This window comes from Cnephaeus nilssonii, assembly GCF_951640355.1.
Source record: "Cnephaeus nilssonii genome assembly, chromosome: 14".
In the NCBI taxonomy this organism is placed as follows: domain Eukaryota; kingdom Metazoa; phylum Chordata; class Mammalia; order Chiroptera; family Vespertilionidae; genus Cnephaeus; species Cnephaeus nilssonii.
Window position 1 is genome coordinate 44,230,115 of NC_137085.1, and position 21,547 is coordinate 44,251,661.

The window sequence follows — 21,547 nt, forward strand, 5'->3', positions numbered from 1 at the left end:
TGTCTCTTCTGCTGATGGGGTAGAGATGATACAGATAAAAATAAAAATAATTTGGGATCTTAGCTGAAGTGGTTAAAGCAGAAAACTTGCTCTGTTCTATACTGATTTCACCTGATCATTCTCCAATAGAAGCTCTAAAGAATTAACAAGTTAACAAGTGTGGAGCTGACAGGAGGATGTATCAAGGGCCCTGAGTATTTTTCCAATTGGCTTACAGTCCAGTCCCTGAATCAAGAATGAGTGACTGGCAAAACATATGTGTTAATTCAACAATAGAAGACAACTCAAAATAGCATCCTCAAGAATTTATGCAAATAGACAGCCCTGGACACATTGGTTCAGGGAGACATGAATCCAAGGACCTGTCATTCCTCCCAAAGTAGGCCCTCTTGGAGTAGGACTCTAGAATTCCTTGCATGGGAAGTCGAGTTAATGCTGAATGCTGCTTTTAAAACTCAATTTCCTCAAGAAAGTTCAGAGTGTTCTTTGCTAATATAATGAAGAGAAAAAACAGGCTGTGACAAGCCATACAATTTTAGCTGGTAAAGCAGTCTGAAATAAATATTCAATCCTTAGCTTAGTTATGGCAATATTGTGTTTTTCACTGTGTCTAATGTAGTGATTTTTGAATTTTGGGCTGTGCTGGATTGATCTGTACCAACAATTGTTTTGCTCATTTAAAAAGCTTGAAGTAATAGAGGTATACCTTATAGGTATTAGAAATAGCCATCTATGATTTCAAAAGATTATATATGTGTGTGTATGTATATATATATATATATATATATATATATATATATATATATATATAATCAGCTTCTATATTAGATGAGTTTTGGATTTTTCTCTATAGACACTTTGTTTCTAAAGTTGTCTTAATAAATTATTTTGTAAACACATTTAAAAGTAATATTTTATATTAAAATTGCCAAGATTTTCCCATTACATGATATATCTTCTAGTTGGCTTCATCATGAATGATTTGTGGCTTAATAGCTGAGAGTATATGGGCTGGCCAGCTGCCCAGTGAGACTCAGAGGCCACACTTAGTTCAAGTTTCCACATCTCCTTTCAACGTATGAGATGAAATTCCTGAATCCTCATCACTGTCTTTTACAGTCCACCCCCTCAGAAGAACTGCCTCTCTGGGTAAATATCCCTCCTCCCCTCTCCACTTTGCCCTAATGGACAAAGAAAAAGAAGAGAGTGGGAGAATCTGTCCATGATAAATAAAACTTTGATGGTTTGAACTTAGACTTTAAACTCTAAGCTTCTTAAAGGCAAGGACCATATCCTATTCATTTTTTGTACCTGCCATGGACTTAGAATAGAGCCTTATGCACAGGAAGAATTGAAAACTATTTGCTGAATGACAGAATTAATTCAGTAGGCAGTTAAGGCAGGATTTGTCAAATAAGATTCCTGTGGTGTTTTGAAGCCAGAGAAGTCCAGCCAATCCATGCTCTGAGGTCATTAAAGGTTCCCCAGGGCAGGACAAATCTTAGGTCAGGGAAAGTCACCACTGTTGTTGAACAACTTACAATTTAAGAAGAACAGCAAGTATCTATCTGTAGTGGAAGTTTTAAGCAGTGATGGAAAACCTGGGTTGTGCAAGGTATCACTAGAAATGAATTCTTTGGGGTCTTGAGGTATTATAATTTACTTTTAAAATAGTAACATATATTTGGTCAAAATTAAAGAAAGTATAAGAGGTTGGCTCAATGCCACATCCCACACAGCACGAGGGTGATGGTTTTAGGTGGAAATAAAGTATCGTAAGTGGAGGGGTAGTGTTCTTGTCTCTGGTGTTATCAACATGTGATCGAGATCCTACATTTCCAATGGTGTTTTCCTAAAAATATGGAGCAATAAAACAGGGATAATTTACACAAGCCCTGAGAGGGAGTTCAACTTTGAATAAGGACACTATACAGTAAGAGGTAACTGATTACATCAGAAAATACTGAAATATTATGACTAGTACGTTTAAGTTTGGGGAAGTAGATTTTAGTGAGCAAGATTATTTTCTCTGCATATCTGAGGGCAGAGGAGGTAAATATGCAACCTGGAATCACTGATTTCTCTGTTCTTTGAAAATTAGGTGGCTGACATTTCCCCCCTCAAATTGCTAATAATCTAGAAAAAAGTTGGGTAGCTCTTTCTGAAAGGGCAGTATCACAGGATGGCGAACCCCCACCCCCAAAGAAAGTCCATTGTGAACTCAGATTTCCAAGTACTGGTGAAAAGGAAGAAAATGTTGAATTGGAATCTAGAAGAGTTTGTCTTTGGAACAGCTGGGGCTGGCTGCATGTGGGCGAGGCTTACAAATGAGTTCTTCCTGGAGAAATGAAGTTAATGAGATGCGGACTCCAGCCAGGCTCACATTGAAGCTGGATGAGGATAAACAAACATCCCTGATAGCTATGGAGGACTGATATATCCAGTGGACTATGTATCTTTTAAAAATATGTTTTTTTCTGAAGTATACATATAGAAAAGTACACAGATGTGTTTTTTTCTAATGAAAAGTCAAAATTTAATGTGGAAATTCATTAATAACAGATTGTCATTTCACTCTTATAGGGAGGCACAAATTCTCTCATGGAGATTTTCCATCTCACTGTATAGAAGTGCAAAATTTCTAAGGGCAAAGGTGAGAAGAGTTATACTTGCTGGATCAAAATGCCAAACTTAGAAATGTCTTAGAAGGAAGAACATTGGTAACACCAAAGGGACATTCCCTTGCAGAGGCAGGGGGTATATACAATTGTTGAGTGGTACTGACCGGGATGAAGAGTCATACACATGAGTCAAAGCCTTTCAAAAGCCAGTATGTGCTGATCTTTTTGGAAAGAACTAGAACCAGTGTGTGGCCAAGGAATTACCTTGCCTTTCACAAGGAAGTCGAGCAGGTGCCTTTCCTACAACACCATGGATACTCAGTAAATGTGCACTGGATGTTGAATGAATAAAATAAAGCCCTATAAAAACCAAACCCATTTTCCCCTTTAAAAGTGTCTCCAGTTGCCTAAATTAAAGATAAGATTGCATTGAAAAGGTGCACAACAAACCGAGTAACATACCACAAGACACATTTCTGAATCATTTTCTAAACTTTGTAACATTTTCCCAGACCCCAGAAACTCTCACGTACTCCTAAAGTCCTATAACTCAGTCCCTCACCAGATTCCAGAAGTTTCTCCTAATCTGTGGAGCCTCCTCTCTATTTTATAAGTTGCCAGCTTTTGCCACCCTGTCCCCTTTGGCTGGAGTATTTATAACCCTGCTCTATTCCACATGGTCATCTGAGTGACTGACTGACACTGGCCACTGGATCCACACTGGCCAACCTAAGAAGCTTTCCAGACACATCTTCAAAGCCAGGTTGCTGCCATCACACCCCAACGGCCACTTCACCTTCCTGCTATCGCTCTCATCTCTGCTTTCCCAGGATTCCCAATAGGGAAGAGGATATGACCCATGGGGACATTTCCTTACCTTTGCCACCTCCCCTCAGATACTTTGTGAGTCCCCCCATTTGACCTACATTGACCTGACCTCCAGACTTAGGGTCATCTCCAAAATGAAAGACATAGTTTCTTATAACTCTAAGGCAGGAAACTCTGATATACTAGCTATAGCATCACTTCTATTTCATAAGCTGAAAGACTTTAGCTAACATTTCTATTTCCACATCATAAGTTATTTAAAATGAACGCTAGCTAGACACACTACCTCAGGAAATACACTGAGTTCTCTAATCTCTAGGTACTATTTCTTTTAGGAAGAAAAAAGAAAGTTTGCTTCTTAGGGTTGAAGAAGATATTTTCAGTCTCCCATTTCCATTCTTTCGTTGGATTTGTTGTAATGCTCCATATGGTTTGAAGTGAGGGTTTAAAAAACAACTAGTGGCTTGATAACCCTCCAGTTTCTGTAGTTAATGAGTTTTCTCAAGAGCCACTCCCACAGCATTCAACGGCACACCTCTAGCCCCTGGTCTCCCTCGCCACGAGATAGAAAAAAACAAGATTTAAAAACAATAAACTGCACTGTAACCATCACATTCCTCAGAAAGAAGTTTTGCTTTCAGGTTGATAGGATTTCATGTGCACACATGTTGGTAACAGTTGGCAAGTGTCAATGTGCTTGATTATGTTTTTCATTAAACATTTAAAATTAAATGTTTGGATCACTAACTTTACTTTGTGTTCCTCAGTTACTTGGCACCATGTTCCTCTCTCCTGCCTTCCCTGAAGTAGGTTGCAAGATTTCGTTAACTCATTGCCCTATGGATGAACTGAGCCTTGGAAATGTGTTCTTACATGAAATCGTGTATTAAGTACTGTATTTTTGCACATGTAGTTTATGATGTATTTTAAATGCTAAGCTATCTTGGTATCTATAAGTTATATCTAAGAAGGAACCCTCCCTCCACCAAAAACGGGAACAGCTCATTTTGAAATATTGAGAATTACTAGTTGGGCTCAAATTGAGGTATCTCTTACTGAGTAGCAAGATGACTTGAACATCACATAGACGAGTATTTTGATTTTTGTAGCTACTCTGAAAGTCACTGGTCCTCATCATCGTGTCCCTTCTGTTAATGCCAGCCGAGGCCCCTTTGCATCACCTCCCGTGTGAGAGCTGAACTGCAGCAGCTGGCAAAAAGCCTGGACAAACATCAGCCCCTTGCCAGGACTGATGAGCGGCCGTGTTGTACAGACAGCCTTAAATGGGGACACCAGTCACCACCTAAATAAGTAACTGAGTAGATGAAGAGGTCAACACAGTTGCAATTGACTAATTTACTGGCCATTAACAGACACTCGCCAAATGAGCAATATGAATTTACTTCAACTGATTATCCACAAATTCACAACACTGATACGATGATTTACTCTGGTTCTACTTCAAAACAAACCATGAGTAGGGTATTACCAAAGTCTGCTCTTATGCTTGTCAATTAGGTAAGATTCACATTAAAAAAATGTTTGCTATTGTTATCTCTCGTGCTTCACCAAAAGACTAACACCGAGACAAACTGCTATCCTATTAAATGATATGAAGGGTAGGAAAATAAAGTCCCACAGTTCCTAGTCTCCCAGAGAACAGATTTTAATAGGCAAACAATAAACATACACCCAAGTAATTACAATATAATGTAGAAATATCAATGGCCATAAAATAGGGTTAGATGAAGTGCTATGAGCCTTTAAAGTCTCATAAAAATTCTTATCATTAGAAACACACGGTGAAGTCCAATACCTTAGGCCTCTCCTCCTTAGGAATCCCTAGCAATTGCATTAAATCCCATAAACATATGATCAGCCATTTGACTTAAGTGTTTTTCTGTTCCATTGTCACCACTCTTCCTATATCCCCAAACTGCTTCTTTTACTGGGTTTACCTTTGGCTTTGCTAGAGTATATACTCAAGTAATTTTTAAACAAGAGACTTCAATATAGCCCTATTAGAATGGCTAAAATAAAAATTGTAGTAACAGCAGCAAATGCTGGTGAGGATGAAAAGAACCTAGATCATTCATACATAGCTGGTGGGAATGTCAGATGCTACAGCCACTCTGGAAAAGAGTATGACAGTTTCTTACAAACCCAAACATGTGCTTACCATATGACACAGCAATTGCATTCAGCATTTATACCAACGAAATGAACACATACGCTTATGCAAAAACCTGTATGCGAATGTTCCCAGCAGTTTTATTTGTAACAGTAAAAAAACTAGAGAACACCCACATGTTCTTCAGGGAGTTAACGATTGAACTGTGGTATACCCATACCATGAAACATCACTCAGCAATAAAAAAGGGCAATCTATTGGTACACACAATAAGTTGGTGGATCTCAAGGGTAGTGTGCTGAGATCCAATCTCAGAGGTTACACATGATTCCAGTTATATGGCATTCTTGAAATGACAAGATTATGAGATGGAAAATAGAATGGTAGTTATAGAAAGGATTGGAGAGAGCTGTGGCTATACATAAAAGGGTAGCATGATAGATTTTGGTGAAGGAACTGTCTCAGTTGACTATGGTAGTTACATAAATCTACATATGTATAAAATTAAAACTATATACATACATACCCCCCATCACACACACACAAACGAGTGCATGTGAAGCGGGTGAAATCTGAAAAAATTATGTGGATTGTACCAATGCCAATTTCCTGGTTGTAATAGTGCCCTAAGGTCATACAAGATGTTATCCATGGGGCAACTAGGTGAAGGACATATGAGAGCTCTCTGTATTTTTTCCTCCAACTGCATGTGAATCTACAATTATTTAAAAATAATTTTTTTATAAACGATAATTTACATGTAGAAAAAATTTTAAAGTCCTCGCATACATGACAATGTTTTCATTTCTATTCTCACAAGGAAATCTGGCTTGGTTAGGCCTGGACATCTATGTCCAAAATCATTTTCTCTCAGACTAGAGCAGGGAAGGCATGGATCCACAGTTTCCCAAGAAATTCTGATTTATGATTTTTTCCAGCTCAAACTATCTTTGCTTCTATGAGTTGGTTTTACTTATTTGCTCATAACTTTAATATTGCCTTATGTTCCTATTGCAACGACATCAAAATAACTACTATTATAGATAGCAAAATTCATAAAACAAGTAGAATCAGATTATGGGATTATAGTGTTTCTAGAACATATTTGAAAATCAGTGAATGTATCTATGCCTTTTTAAAATTTATCTTTATTGTTGAGAATATTACAGATGTTCTCTATACCTCCCCATTGTCCCTACATGTAAAGTCAATGATACATCTCTCCCCTTCTCATGTTTAGCTGAAGACTAAAAACATCCAATTTCTTACTGATAAAGGCAAGAGCTTAAATGTAAGCACTGTCATAGTAAGAGAGATGTCTTTTAGGTCTGAAGCACTTTTTCCTCTTTAACGATCACTGAGAAAGCAACCAATATTAAAAAAAAGGACAGAGAGAGAGAGAAGTGTGTGTCTAAACTAAATGCAAAAAAAAATTAATGCTAAACAAAATTATAGCTGAGGGATAAGCCCTAGCCATAATGCTAAATTAAGTATTACAGAAAATAACCCACATTGCAACCCATACAAACATGCCCATAGCTGAGAAGAATCTGAATTACAAATTAGAGCTTGCCATACTTAGAAAGATCCCAGTTTGCACATCAGAAAGTCTCATTATTTTTAAGATTGGTTTCATTAAATACTGAGAACCTATTAATATTTATGGTGACAGACATTTGTGTGAAAAAACTGGTTCAACACTATTTAAAAATTAATAACTTTACTGCTCAACAAAAATGATAATAAATGTAAAATAAGTCATTTAGGTAAAAAATGATAATAAATGTAAAATAAGTCATTTAGGTCATTAATTATCAAGACTGTGCCTGATAGACTCCCACTTGAAGGAATAAGAAAGATTTGGATTATAAATGCAAGTTCTTGCTAATATTCTTTGTCAACGTTATTTCCCCAGAATTGTCAATAAATATTTCAGGATGTAACTAACAATTTATCAAATCAATTAAATGAGACTCTTGAGATTTTCATAAATAAGTTACGTCAGAGAAGAAATAATTATAGAAAATTAAAATGCCTATGAAAATAGTTTCTAGTTGTTTTTCTAAAAGTAATACATACATTTCCAAATAAAAGAGTTTTTAAAAATCACAATCTTGTAATATACATTGCATGTCTACAATAACAAGTCCTACAGTGCAGAGAGGTAAAGGAATGAGCTTTGGCAAATGGTCCAGCAGATGAGGCATGCCACGAGAAGACCAAAACTTGTGCAGAATGTGTCTAGCAGATCAGAATGGCTAGAGAATAGGAAGTGCTCCCAGAGTGGGAAGAGAAGGCTGACAAAGGAAGCTAAAGGAGCATCTGGAGATGGCAGGGTGCATCTTAATGTTCCAAGTTAGGAAGCATGGGCTTTGGCCCAAAGGCAGTGGGGAATCTCAGCCAGAGGACCTTAAGGAGCTGGTGATCTGATCAGAGGATCTTTTTGGCAGCAGCACTGGGGACATGTTGGGAGGCAATGATACTGAAAACTAGTCAAGAGGCTACTGCAAAACTCAGGAGATGAATTATCAGGGTCTTAATAAAGGCTGTACATGTAAAGAGAAGGGGAAGATCCAAGAGTTATTTAGGAGGCAGACTGGATAGGACATGGTGATTTGCTGAGTCTGGAGAAAGAATAAGAGAAGGGACGGAAGGAAGGAAAGAAAGAAGGGAGGGAGGGAGGGAGGGAGGGAGGGAGGGAGGGAGGGAGGAAAGAAGAAGGAATGAGGGAGGGAGGGAGGAAGGAAGGGAGGAAGGGAGGGAGGGAGGGAGAAGGAGGGAGGGAGGAAGGGTTAACTTCAAGGTACTGATCTGGGCAGCTGGCTGCATAATGACCACGCTCCCTGGGCCAGGGAAGAGAGGAAGAAAAGCAGGCTTGGGGGAAGATGACAGGCTACATAGGAAGAGCAGTTTTCAAACAGGATGCACCTCTCAGCTACTTTGTTACATGGCGACCATAGGGAATGACTTGAATAAATCCTACTTCCTGTTTTTATAGCAAGTGACCTGTGATGTCCTGGCAGTACTCTCTGCTGTCATGACTCTCACCCTGGGCCAAAAGAGTTCCGAGTGGCCAGTATACTACGTGGAGGAGTTGGTCACAGATGGACAAGGGCCGAAGGCTGAACTGGGGAAGCCAGGGAAAGGGACGAAGGGTGGGTGGGGGAAGATGGCATTTGTCAAAGGGTTAGGAGGCTCATCGTATCTGTCTGGGAAGAACAGAAAAGCTGGGGTCCAAAGGTCTGGGATGTGTGGATTTGCCACTTCTAAGCTTACGAGGACCCTGGCACCATCAGAAAGGGGCTTTTGACATTATCTGGCTCCTGACTGCATTTCTCTCCTACCTCACATGCTCTCCCTCACTGTTAACCACTGCAGCACCAGACGACCCCAATTCATAGAATGCATCGTGCTATTTCATGCCTCACTTACATTGTTTTATCTTCCTAGAAATAAACTTCTTCGGCTTTGCCTACCTGGAGAACGCTTCTCATCCTCCAAAACCAAGTTATGACCTCCCCTACTCTGATCCTCACAATACCTTAGAGTATAATAATTGTACTTAATATACTGTATGTCAGTTTATAAAAAATAGAGGCATTCACCTCACGGTGGCACCTGGTAGGTCTGAGACGTGAGTGAAAGGATGTGTCCTAATATGGTCTAGGGCTCCTTTCTCTGCTGGGCTGCTGACACCATAATACAGTTCCTTGATTGATTTGTTTCTAGAGGCTCAGCAGGACCACCTCACTTAGAGAATATTTACAGCATCGATTCCCCACTATTGGGTGCTGGCATGGGCCCTGGGGAGACCTTCCAGCCTCCCTGATCACCACAGCACCTCGGCCAGCACTAAAGCTCAGTTCTGCAAAGCGAGAGAGATGTGAGGACAAGAGATCCTCTAGGCAATGCCAACCACAGATCCCATACCAGGAGTTGGCCCTTCAGAGGATGACGTGAAGAGAGAGGGATGACTGCTATCTGGCTCTGGGATGGGTCTCGGTCGGTCTCTCTCTCTCCCCCCGTCCCTTCCTCCCTCCCTCTTTTCCCCTCTTTTTCTCCCCCCTCTCTCTGTATGTATGTATATATCCTCCCCCCTCTCTGTATGTATGTATGTATGTATGTATGTATGTAGGGAAACATTGAGCTCCAAGGATTTTCTGAACTGTTGTGTGGATGGGCATTTTTCTGGGGAGACAGTTCACACCTTTAATCAGTTTTGCAAAGAGGTCCATGACTATTACATACTAAGACCTACCATTCCAGATACGTGCCTTTCTTGAGGCAGTTCTGCTCAGAGAACCAACTGCTAACTTGAGATCACAGAGGCCTTGGTCATAGTCAAGGCAGATCATGGAAGGGACTCAGGTTCCTACCCTCCCCCCACCACATACACACACACACTGCCGCACTTACACGCTCCCATACACCCCAGAAAAGCCATTCTAAAGATAAACATTGTGTGCCATTTAAGGAAGGTCCATGGTTCTTCTACAAGATCAAGTGCAATGAGTGAGAAGAGTGAGCCTTATGATACCGCTACACTGGCCTTTATGTTCCTTAGAGCAACAAATATTCCACAAAAAAAAACGGCAAATCTCCAGGGTCTCACTCCTGATGAAAAGTCATGTTGATCCTGTTCTATCAGTCTTGGCCTCAGGAACGGTAAATAAACAGACAAATCCTGTGCCATGGCTCTTTTACATTTGACCTTTCCTTTTTCTGGCATAGAAGCCTGTGGTTTTAAGACAGCAGGAAAAGGTTTCCATATTAAACAGGCAAGAAGCTTGCTTGCGCGAGCGCTCTCACACAGGCACTAATAGAAAGCAAATCTAAAACTGGAGAGGCTTATACTAAACTCTGGGGAATTGAGAGTCACTTTTCACCCACATCCTGTAAGGGCAGAAAAAGCACAGGAAAAGGTTTCTATTAAAATGTATGTTTTTTTTTTCTTTTTTAAGGAAAAACTTAAATCATTCATATTCATCCAGATATCTGAATAGCCCAGCTGGACATTTTCCCCCCTTGGTTCCCACTGTTTTCCCCCCTTACTTCTGAAAGGATAATTTTAAAAAAATCTTTACAGTGAATCTTTTTACATATCAATTGTTAACAGCACATGCTTTGTACCCAAATAGCTGTGGGCTCTGCCACTGACTTGCTAAGTTGCTGGGCAGGTTTCTTAACTTCTTTGAGAACCTCACTGTTCATGGATTAAATGGGAGTATGAATAGTACTGATTTCCAATGGTTACTGAGAGAATGAAATAAAATGGTGCATTAAAAACATCTTCGACTAGCCCGACGCATTCCGAGCATTCACTAGATGGTAGTTAAAAAATAGAAGCTAGGGAATAATATCTCTATCAATGAAACAATTCCATAGACATACCTTCGTGCGTTATCAGACATGTTGAACGTGTAGACAGAAAAAAGTCAGACATGGTAGGACTGTTTTCTCAGGGAGAATTCCCCACCTTACATACCACATGGGGTGGTTAGAATGCCTTCCTGAGCCTCAGGCGAGCTCGAGTCTGGCAGAGAGGGGTCCTCCCTCCCTGGCAACACTGCGGGTCATCTGCCCAGGCCCACACAGGGCCCAGAAAGCCACAGCCTGGAAGGCATCCTTTTCCCAGCGACCAGGCCCTGCTCTTCCCACCTGCTCTTCCCGAAAGCCCTGGTCAGACCCAAACCAACATGCCTTCTGGCCATCTTCACTACGGTGACTCTCCTAGGTTCATCTGAGCCAGGAAATGATATTCCCAAGAATGTGTTCATGAAATGATCATCATCCTTCAGAACCCCTCAGAATTGCAATTTCATCCTTTGTCTTCAAAAGGACTTGTACTTAACTTTCCCTAAATTCACCATGTCAACAAAATCTTCCCTGGGTTTTGGCCTGACACTTTTTTTCTTTAAGTATTGAAGGCTGGGGACTTCAGACTATGAATTCCTCCTTCCTTTGGACAATCACCCTGGCTAAGTTTGGGTAAAATGGTGTTTACTCTGTTAAGCCTCATTCCTGATCGCCTCTTATTCAGATCACATAAAACACATTCAGCAAATGGGCTCACCACATGGTCCGCATCCACACTGGATTTCCAGGAACCCACTTATCAATCCCACCACACACCTTTTCTCTAAGCTTCTCTTGCCTGTTGGAATCTTACTTCTTCCAAGATTTCTACATGGTCTAATCACGGCTTTAAACCTAAATTTCTTCAGCCTCTGGTTTAGCTACCGTCCCCACAGTGGAGGATGAAAAGAAAAACAAATCTTTTTTTCATTTTATATATAAAAAAAAAGCTGACTTAGCTTATTAGTAACATCAACAGATGCTCTAGACAATTCCCTCATCATCCACACATTCCTCTGATGCCAGGGAAGCATGAGTCAGCACCAGGATTGGGACCAATGGGATTCCACGTATCCGCTTGGCACATTTCTTACAATTTCTTACATCACCACAGGTAACTTTTCAAAGGAAATCCAAAGCGTTTCCTTACCCGACAGTCTCTCTGAAGAGTTTTCATGAGCGCATTGTATGTTTCTGTATCAAAATACAACCCTTCGTGCATGTCTTGTAGGAAATCTAAGTCCTTAAAGGTGGGGTTGGACTTTTCTCTTTCTTTTCGGGATGCTCTTCGCTTGTAGGTCGAGCCTTTCAAGTCGTATGTAAAGTGCATTCTCATGGAGCGCGGCAAAACATTGTTCATCACCACGATTCTGATGTTAATGCCCCCTGATTGCATGCAATACAGTCCATAAAATTTTGGCAAAAGAGTCCTTGGATTCTGGTTTAAATTCTAAATAAAGAAAAAGAAAAAAAATGATTAAAATATCCTATTTTTACCAAATAAGCTCCACTAAAGATGTGTTTCCACCTATTTTAAAAAATAGAACATGGTTATCTTTACTAATGGCCATTGCTAAAAGTTTGCTGTCCCTAATCTAGTTCCTTCAATTGGCTTATTTCAATAGCAACTTTATCATTCTAAACTCAAGACACTAAAAGTAGCTGAATTAAAAATGGACAAAGTCCCAAGTTAGCTCCAAGTGAAAAATGGGCAAAGAATTGATTAGTGCCGTGTGTGACTATTCTCTACGGTAGCCAAAGACAAAATTAATTGCTTGGGAATAAGGGATGAACATTTTAAATTTTAATAGCTCCGGAAAAACTGTCTTCCGAAATGGCCGTCCGATTCACAGGCACACTTTGTAAGATTACACATTTTTCATCACTCTTATCAGTGCTGAGTATCAAACTTTAAAAATCTTTGTAAACATGATTGGTGAAAAATGAAAACTTTAAAAAATAATTTGAACACCACTGACTAGAGAAATGTAATATTTCTGATTTATTTTTAGGTACCTCAAAGACAATTTTCTGCTAACATCCATCCCCTTGCTCATTTATCTATAGGTTTTTGTCCTTGTTGGAGTCCTTAATATAGTCTAGATATTCACCATTTTCCTATTCTCTAGGGAGTAAATATTTTGTCCCAGTCTTTTTAAAATATAAAAAGAAAGAATACATGCCTGTTTTTGTTCTACTTGAAAAGTAGGTGAGAAAGGAAAGGCAAATGTATAATGAAAAGTCTCTACTGTGCCTGAACCTTCCCCTAATTCCCAACTTTTGAGGAAACGAATATTCCCACTTTCGTTGTATCATTCCAGAAATATTCTATGTGCTTATCTTAATTTGTGCTATTTTTTTCATTATACAGATGTTTTGTTTTTTTAATGTAGTAACATTTCTGAACTCATTTCTTGGGCTTTTTTGGCTTCTTATTTAACGAAGCATTTTATATCCCAAGGTTATAAACGCCTTCTCTTCCAGAACTTTAATAGTTTTGGTCATTACATTATGTTTTTACACCATATGAAATTTGTATGTGTGTGAAAGATCTAAAACAGGAATTTAATTTTTTTCTTCAATGCTTAGCCATTTATTAAAGAGTCTATCCTTTCCCAATTGAGTTTAAGTCCCTCCTATATCATACGGTAAATTATCAAAACACATTTCTGGACACTTTATTTGAATCCACTGATCTACTTGTCTACCACATCTATAATTTTAGTATGGCTTTATAGATTTTTGATATATTTAGGGCAGGCCCACCATTCTTTTCTCCAAAATGTTTTGTCCATTCTTACAACTCTTCCCTTCCACTGTTTAATTTTTTAGGTGCTCTTAAAATAATACTTGTTTTCACTTGCAAATGAATCAGCTTTGTCAAGTTCTAGGAAAAAATTATATTGGAATTACAATGGATTATATGTTTATTTGGGGGTAATTGAAATCTTTATAATACTGAGTTCAGAAATGATGCATATGTCTTTATATTTCACATCACTTTTATGTCCTTAAATATTTTTAACTTTCCATCATATTAGTCTTTTACATTTCTTTTCATAATCTTAAGTATTTTAGAATCCTTATTATAAAATTTTGCAGGAATTATTGGTCATATGTTATAATAACTTTAACTTGCTTTCCCAATCAGAATTATAGTATGTCTTCATTTACTTATCTTTATTTTTCTAATAATGTTCCTTATATTATCCTCATTATGAATGTAATCTTTCCCCCCTTATATTCTCCAAGTCTATGTGATGTACATAATAGAATACATGGATTTTGTAAATTTGTCTTATATCTGGTGTATTCTTACTACCCAGAAACTACCAGTTTATTTTCTTGAAATTTTGCTGATTTTCAATTTTACAATTTGTAAAGAACAGAGTTTACACTTTTCTTATATTTCCGTACCAAACATTTATTGCTAAGAATTCTAGCAAATGTATCAGAAAGGACCACTGATGAAGGACATCCTTTTCCTTTTCTGTCACATCCAGTGAAAGGGCACTGTTCTTCTCAATGAGATATGTGACTTCTTAGAGACTGATAAAGGTATAATATGTGAGTATTCACTTAGTTATTACATTAAAAGGCTTCCCTGCCCATTTATAGGATTTTAATTAAGAAAAGATGTTGAATTTCGAGTGCCTTAGTTTCTCTTCAATGTCTGTTTGGAAAACTTCATGATGTTCCCATGCTTTTCTTGTTAGTGGGATGAATTATATTGTTTGTTACACTAGCTTACATGACTTGGGTAAAACCACTTGTTCAGCTAAATTTTAAATTTACTGAATGTTCATTAATTTCAATTTAATACCCATGTAAGAGACAAGTCTATCTAGAACTATAGAAGCTTAGAACTACAGACGTTTAAGATTTGCTCACTTAGAGGTTAGCCAAGAGTGTGATGTTAGTTTGATTCCAATTTTATATTACTTTAAAATGTGTGTATGAGTACAATATAGCCCAAACAACATATACCAACTTATACCAAATATTAGTAATACGTATCTCTGGGAAAGGAATTATGGATGGTTACATTCTTTTTTCCTTTTCTGTATTTTTTATATTCTCTAACAGAAAGAAGAGAATTTGCTCAAAAATAAAAGCTGTTCTTTCAGGATCAAGACCTTTTAAAATCTGTGCACTCTGTCATTTAAGATTTGTATTTAGATGTCTGATCACTCTATTTACATGTGTGGCAGACGTACAGCATTTAATGTAGTCTCTAGCAGACTTCAGAATTAAATCATCTTTTACACCTAAATGAGCTGTGTGGCATCTCATCAATTCTGTTTTGAAACAAAGACGGCAGTTATCATCTCTCTTAGCAAGTGAGCAGCAGGACTGGGGGCTTGAAATCTAAACTGCTTCCTGTAGCCATTCCAACCACAGATCATTAATAACTGTCATGAAGGTATCAATACAAGAGGGGGATGAAGATGAAAAGGTTACTTGGAAAAGTGTTTATTTTTGAAAAATTTAGGCTAAATGTCTAGTAAAATCACCTAGACTAGGTTACTGGTTGTTTGTCTCTAAAACATTACATGAAAGGTGATTTTCACGTCATTATACTTACCCTATGAAATTCTGAATTATAGTGGTTATTCTGGAATACATGCTGGGACATAGTGCAGGGGTTAAAGACACAGCCTTCTGGAACCCTACCACCGGTTTTCAAGTCCCACCTCTACAGCTCACTCCCTGAATAACCCCTGGCAACTTATTCCATTTATCTTTGTCTCAGTTACTCATCTACAGAATGGCAATGACTGAAGGGTCCAAGATTGCTGTGAGGATTAAATGTGTTAGTACAAGAAAAGCACTTGTATCTGTTCTTAACACAGTTTAGCACTCAATGAATATTAACCACTCATGTTATTAGTATGTACTGGGAGCAAGGAGCTTTGTAATGAATGCATTGCTTCCTTTATCTTACATCCTGTATATTTTCTTTATCACACCCACCACATGAAACAGGTATTTCCCAGCTTTTAAAGATTGAAAAGATTAAGGCTCAGAGGTTACCTTGCTTCCTCATGGTCACACAGTCAGTTAATGGCTGAGCTGGGATTTGAACCCAGGGCAGGGCGAGTCGACAGCTATGCTCTACTACTCAGTTCTATTTTGCTTTTCAAAATCTAGTCAACAAATGTCATAGTATAGTCTAAATACAAAATAAAGTTCACCAGAGAGAAAGAAACATGCCAAAGAGTCACTGAAAACACACACAGAAATACACTTTTGAAGAGAGCAATTAAATCTCAAGCAGAAGCTTTAATTTTGTGCAGCTACTTACCATGTAATAGCCTGGCAGCAGCTTCTGAAGGAACTCTGCCTCTTTATGCTGAACTGTTTTGATAATAAATTCATCATCACTGGTCACAAAAAACAAGGATCCACTGGCCCCGGGGTTGGACAGCTCTATCAGCGGTTCATTGCAGAGGGAATACTGCAAGAGGAAGGAGGAAAACCACAGCATTACATATCTGGCCATTTGGAAACAGGCAGCACTCTCCATGAGCTTTAAAAAGAGGCTCCAGGTACACTCAGAAGGCCCTGTGTGAGATTTCAGAAACTTTAATTGATCCATTCATCTTAATAATATTTTGATGGGACACAGACATGCCCTTCCTTACCCCTGGTGTGATATGATAGAATCATAAATCATCGCACGTATTCGATGACATAGCTCAAACAGTAGTGTTGACTAAGGTGCTTTGTTTCTAACAAGTACCCATAAAATAACAACTAAAGGTCGGATCCACACTGTGCATTTGTCACTTGAACACTGACACCTGTTCTCTTCTCACGATTTATTCCCCCAAAGGATGTTCTCTACTCATGGCTTCACCAAGGAAATGTCTCTAACATCTGTACCTCCAGCCCAGATCTCTCTCTAGGACTCCAGACCTGTACCCCTAACTTTTTAATGGATTTTTTTTCACGTAGTTATATCACAAACACTCCACATGCAACGAGTTCAAAATCCAATTCATCTCAGGATATGGTTAGCTCATGTGGCGCCTTTGTGGGAATTAGACAGAGGTGCCTCTTTCTCCTGGCAGATGTGGCACTGGGCCAGTTACAAGGTTGGTGAGTAGGAGGGCTGGATTCCAGGCTCCAGACCCTCCCCGTGGCCAGGTGTTCTTGAAGGCGCACACCCTGCACATCCATGCATGGTCACTCTACACCTGCCTCCTGCCGCATCCTCCATCTTCTCCTTTCTCCCTGCCTATCATAGAGAATGGAAGCATCTTTGTTCCCCAACACTTGGGCATTATCCTTAATGCCTCATATTTCTTCACCTTCCACATCCAGACTATTGATTATACCGACCCCCTCATGGCATCTCTTTTGCCAATACCTTCAGTTCAATGGTTTCATCACTTCATGCCTTGATTACTATGGAAAGTTCCACCTCGTCTCAACTACCCACGCTCCAGCCCTCCAGTGCATTCTCCATCAGGAAACCAAGGGTCTTTCTAAAATACAAACCTGAACATATCCTTCCACGCCTTCACCACTTTCAGTGGTTTCCACGGTCTACATAGAAGATAACACCCAAGTTTTTAGAACAGATGTTTTAAGGCCATGAAAGGCCCAGCTCTGCCCTGCAATCCTTTCTCTCTTCACTTCCCTCTTTAAATTCCAGCTCTAGTCATAGAGAGCTGCTTCCCATTTTATCAAATGTGCTGCACCCTCTTAACTACTAGCCTTTTGCATTTCCCTCTACCAGAAACAACCTCCAGACCACCTTCACCTGGTTGACTACCACTCCATCATGAACTCATTCAACATTTAAAATGTCTATTGAACCCGTGTAATTTCCCAGGCACTCATGAAGCTTATATCCTAGGAGGAGGAAACAGTGAACTAACAAGTGAATAAATTATACATCAGTGTGTGGTAAGTGCTATTGAGAAAAATGAAGCATGAAAGGGGGGGCAGAGAGTCCCAGCAATGAGTGAGGTCTGGGTTGCAGTACATTTTAAGTAGGGTGGTCACGGAAAGCCTCCTTGGGAAGGCGGCATTTGAGCAGAGGCCTGTGGAGACCTGGGGCATTTCAGGCCGAGGGAAGGACAACTGCAAAAGTGTGGCGCCCTGGAGAGTTCAAGGCATAGCAAGGAGGCCAGTGGCTGGAGCAGGGTCAGCAAGGAGGAGAGCTGAAAAGGATGAAGCCAGAAGGGTCGGGCTGGCCAGAGCATACAGGTGCCACAGGCCACGGTAAGGACCATGGCCTCTTCCCTAGGGGAGCTGAGAGCCGCTGGCGGGTCTGGAGCAGAGCACTCCTCCGTGTGCTGTGTGAGGACCCCCTGCAGGCGGGCGAAAAGAAGATGCAGGGAGCACAGAGAGGAGGCCGTTACAGTGACTTGGCTTTCAGTGTCGCTAGCACTCATTCCAGAAAACTCCCTGGTTCCGCGAGTCTTGATCAACTGCTTCCTGGCATTGGATGTCCTCATCACACAAGTTACTACGAAACACCTTAATGGCCTATTTACAGCCTCCGAGCTCCCATTAGAGCACGGTGAATGCAGAAACTATGAACATATAGGGGACACTCAGTGACTTTTTGTCAAACAAATGACTCGACTCCACCAGCAACAAGGGCTGTAAATCTCACCAGAAGCGCCAAAAACTAGCAGAGAGGTCAATTTTTGGTTATTGAGCTCAGCATTTAACTAATAATCCTCATTACTGACCAGAGAAACACTGGGCGCAGAGCAAAGGTAAGGAGGCGAATATGCGTGTGATCTGACTAGCCCCGGGGAGTGGCAAAAGCAGGGATTTAAAGAACCATATCCTCTGATGGAGGCCTCTGACCACACGGCTGAACACCCCTCCAAGGCTTCCATCTGGGCTTGTGAAGGTAAGTCCAAATCACAGGAAAGTCAGAGAGGAGGGGCGGCCGAGGAGGGAGGAGAAACTGGGAGAAAATGACTAAAAAACAGTTCTCTAGGTGTTCCCTTTTAGATTCTCCTGCTTTGGCAGCACCGCGGATAAGGGGAACAAAATTCTCCAAGAAAAGAAAGAAACAAGTGCTTACTGCCTTCCTAAAAGGCACTGGCAACTCCCAGCTCCTATCTCTTTCTCCTTCCTCGCTTCTTGACGCTCTTGTGCTGAGCAGCCCTATAGCCTTGCCCTTATGGACAGTTGAGGACAAGGCAGGAAAACAGCAATGGCCATCAGTCTGCGCACAGGATGCCATAAAAGCCGAGAGGAAGCAGAGGGCACTCTCCTGCTGTGAGCGGTGTCCGTGTGGCGGGGTGATCAGTGGCAGGGCCTGGGACTCAGGACCAACGGATGTTTGTAAAACACGGCTCTGCCAGTGGCTGCTTATGGAACCTCGAGTAGGTAATGAAGCATCCTGGAGTCTAAGGCATCTCCTCTCTAAAACAAAGATGATAATGCCTACGAGAAAGCAGCTGAAAGCTTTTAGAGTGGGTGCTTTCAAAATGCCTGGCAACGGCTGGCCATTTAGCTATGGCTGGTGCTCATTTTGATTACATGACCATATGCAGTGGAGAGAGGCACTCAACCTGCAATACACAGGCAGGTGAGGGAGGGCTCGCGGTGCCTTAGGATGTACTGGGGCCTCAGCCCGACTCCGACGACAGCAGGCCTGCCCACAGATACACTGAGAAGCAAGAAAAAAGCTGGGCCTTTTCTACAGTCATGAATTTGAGACCCTGGAAAATAAAGGTCTCATAAAGAATGAAGGCAGAACCCAGACTCTCTTTAGAAATTCTGATTCCTTGTTCCATGGGGTTTGAAGTCTTGGCTCAGAACCTTCTCATGGATAGGAGCAAATGCTGTGAAAGTACAAAAACACAGAGTGTGGAAATTAGAGGCTGCAAATAGAGAAATTAGGGGGTGATTCAGGAAGAGCTGTCTAGAGAAAACTGGAGTCAGACCTGAACATCTGCTCCCAATTAGTCTCAAATTCTGCTATAAGCAGTGACATAATATGGAGATTATTTCATGGGTTACTTAATTGTCCAATAATACCCTTTTATTATGTAGCTTATAAATTAATATGAAGGGGGAAAGTAAAGTGTTCTGCCGCATTTTAATAACTTTTCAGGGGTCTCGACAAGCACAGCGTTAGTGTGCAACAAACTAGCGTCATGATACTGAACAGGAATATTACCATTGTCCTCAATGATTATATGGTTTCTCCACCCACAATTCTGTTACGTTCTCTTCTAAGCAACCTTCCCTGAAAGGTTGCCTTTTAAGAGCAAGTAAGGAGGAGAGATGGGAACATTTTAATTAGCCACACGATCAACAAGCCCCCGGTGCGCTCCTGGGTTTTATGTGCCTTCCAGGCACTTCCATTTGTGCCCGCTGTTCCAATGTATTCACTCTCTGGCTTCTGTTTCCTGCAGGGCCTCCCTCCTATACCCCTGGAAAGAACGCCCCGCTGGGCCCTGCCAAGGTAAATTAACAATGTAAACGTGCGTGGTGTGATCCGTTCCCTGGCCATTTCTTCCCCTGACTGTGTTAAATAAGCACCCTGCTCTCTTTCTCATTGGTATCCGTGAACCTGAAAAGACATCGTATAAATCACCCTGGGGTTTTGATGGAGAAGGAAGTGAGCCGAAGGCTGTTGCCCAAGCAGAGACGGGGGTGGGGGGTGGAGGGGGAGGCTCTGGGGCCCCTTTGCCTTCCCTTGGGAGGTGTTTATTTAGGAACAAATAAGGAAGAAAAAGCGTTTGCATGGCTGAGTGGGGCACGCAGAAGCACCTTCACCGTGCTGTCTCACAGTCCAAATTAGGCATGTTTCATCATGACACTTGCAATGGAACAGCATTTTAATGGAACCGAGAACATAAACAGAATAATTCAGGCTGAAATCTAGATGCAACAGCACAAAACTAAGGAGAAATACGTATGAAGGGGTTCCAATATCAAACCAACCTATCTAGAGTTACCAATCACTACCTAATGTTAGCTCCTCCTTCCCCCACCTTTAGGTCAGTCTAGCTTCACAAATTTGGGTTTAAATGGCCCATTTGACAGATGGCAGGATGCCCTTGGTAGAGATTTGCACTATATCCTACTTTTTTCCACACAGTTTTTCGTGGTACATCTTATTTCATTTTTCTGTGTTTATTTGGGCTTAACTTTCCATAATACGTTTTGTTAGGGCTGTATGAGCTCTTTGGCTATATTCTTCAGACTGGATAATCACTGTTCACAGTTTAAAGAGCTAGAGAATACCTATCTTGAGACCACAATTAATGAGAGGCCTGTGACTTAGTGGGTTGGGAAGCATGAGGCCAGATGGTAAAAGAAAAAGAACACTGTTGGGGGAGGGGGGAAGAGGGATGGGGAGACGGCTGTTTGTTCTGGTATGGACACTGTCCCCACCAACGTGGGTAACCTTGGCATTTCCCTTCACTGACCCCAGCTTCAGATTCCTCATCTAAAATGAAGGGTTGGGCTAGAAAGTCTCTGAGGCTTATACCTGACTTTCTGAAGCATGCCGTGTCATACAAAAGACCATTTCCTCAACTGCCACATTCCAGGTCCCTGGGTGGGGGCCCCAGATTGAGTGGTTTGAAGGTGAGTGTCTAGAAGCTCCAGACCGATAGGGGGAGCT

At 40.7% G+C, this 21,547-nt stretch overlaps 1 protein-coding gene across 4 annotated transcripts in view; it reads right to left on the reverse strand.

The window, feature by feature from the left end:
* The window catches only part of PIP5K1B (phosphatidylinositol-4-phosphate 5-kinase type 1 beta), a 291,346-nt gene that overhangs the window by 102,166 nt on the left and 167,633 nt on the right, over positions 1-21,547 (reverse strand). For all 4 annotated transcript variants that reach the window (XM_079790914.1, XM_079790913.1, XM_079790916.1 and 1 more), the window contains exons 6-7: positions 16,241-16,393; positions 12,086-12,385 (exon numbers count right to left, since the gene is read on the reverse strand). In XM_079790914.1, coding sequence (XP_079647040.1) covers positions 12,086-12,385; positions 16,241-16,393 — 453 coding nt within the window. The remainder of the gene's footprint in view (positions 1-12,085; positions 12,386-16,240; positions 16,394-21,547) is intronic.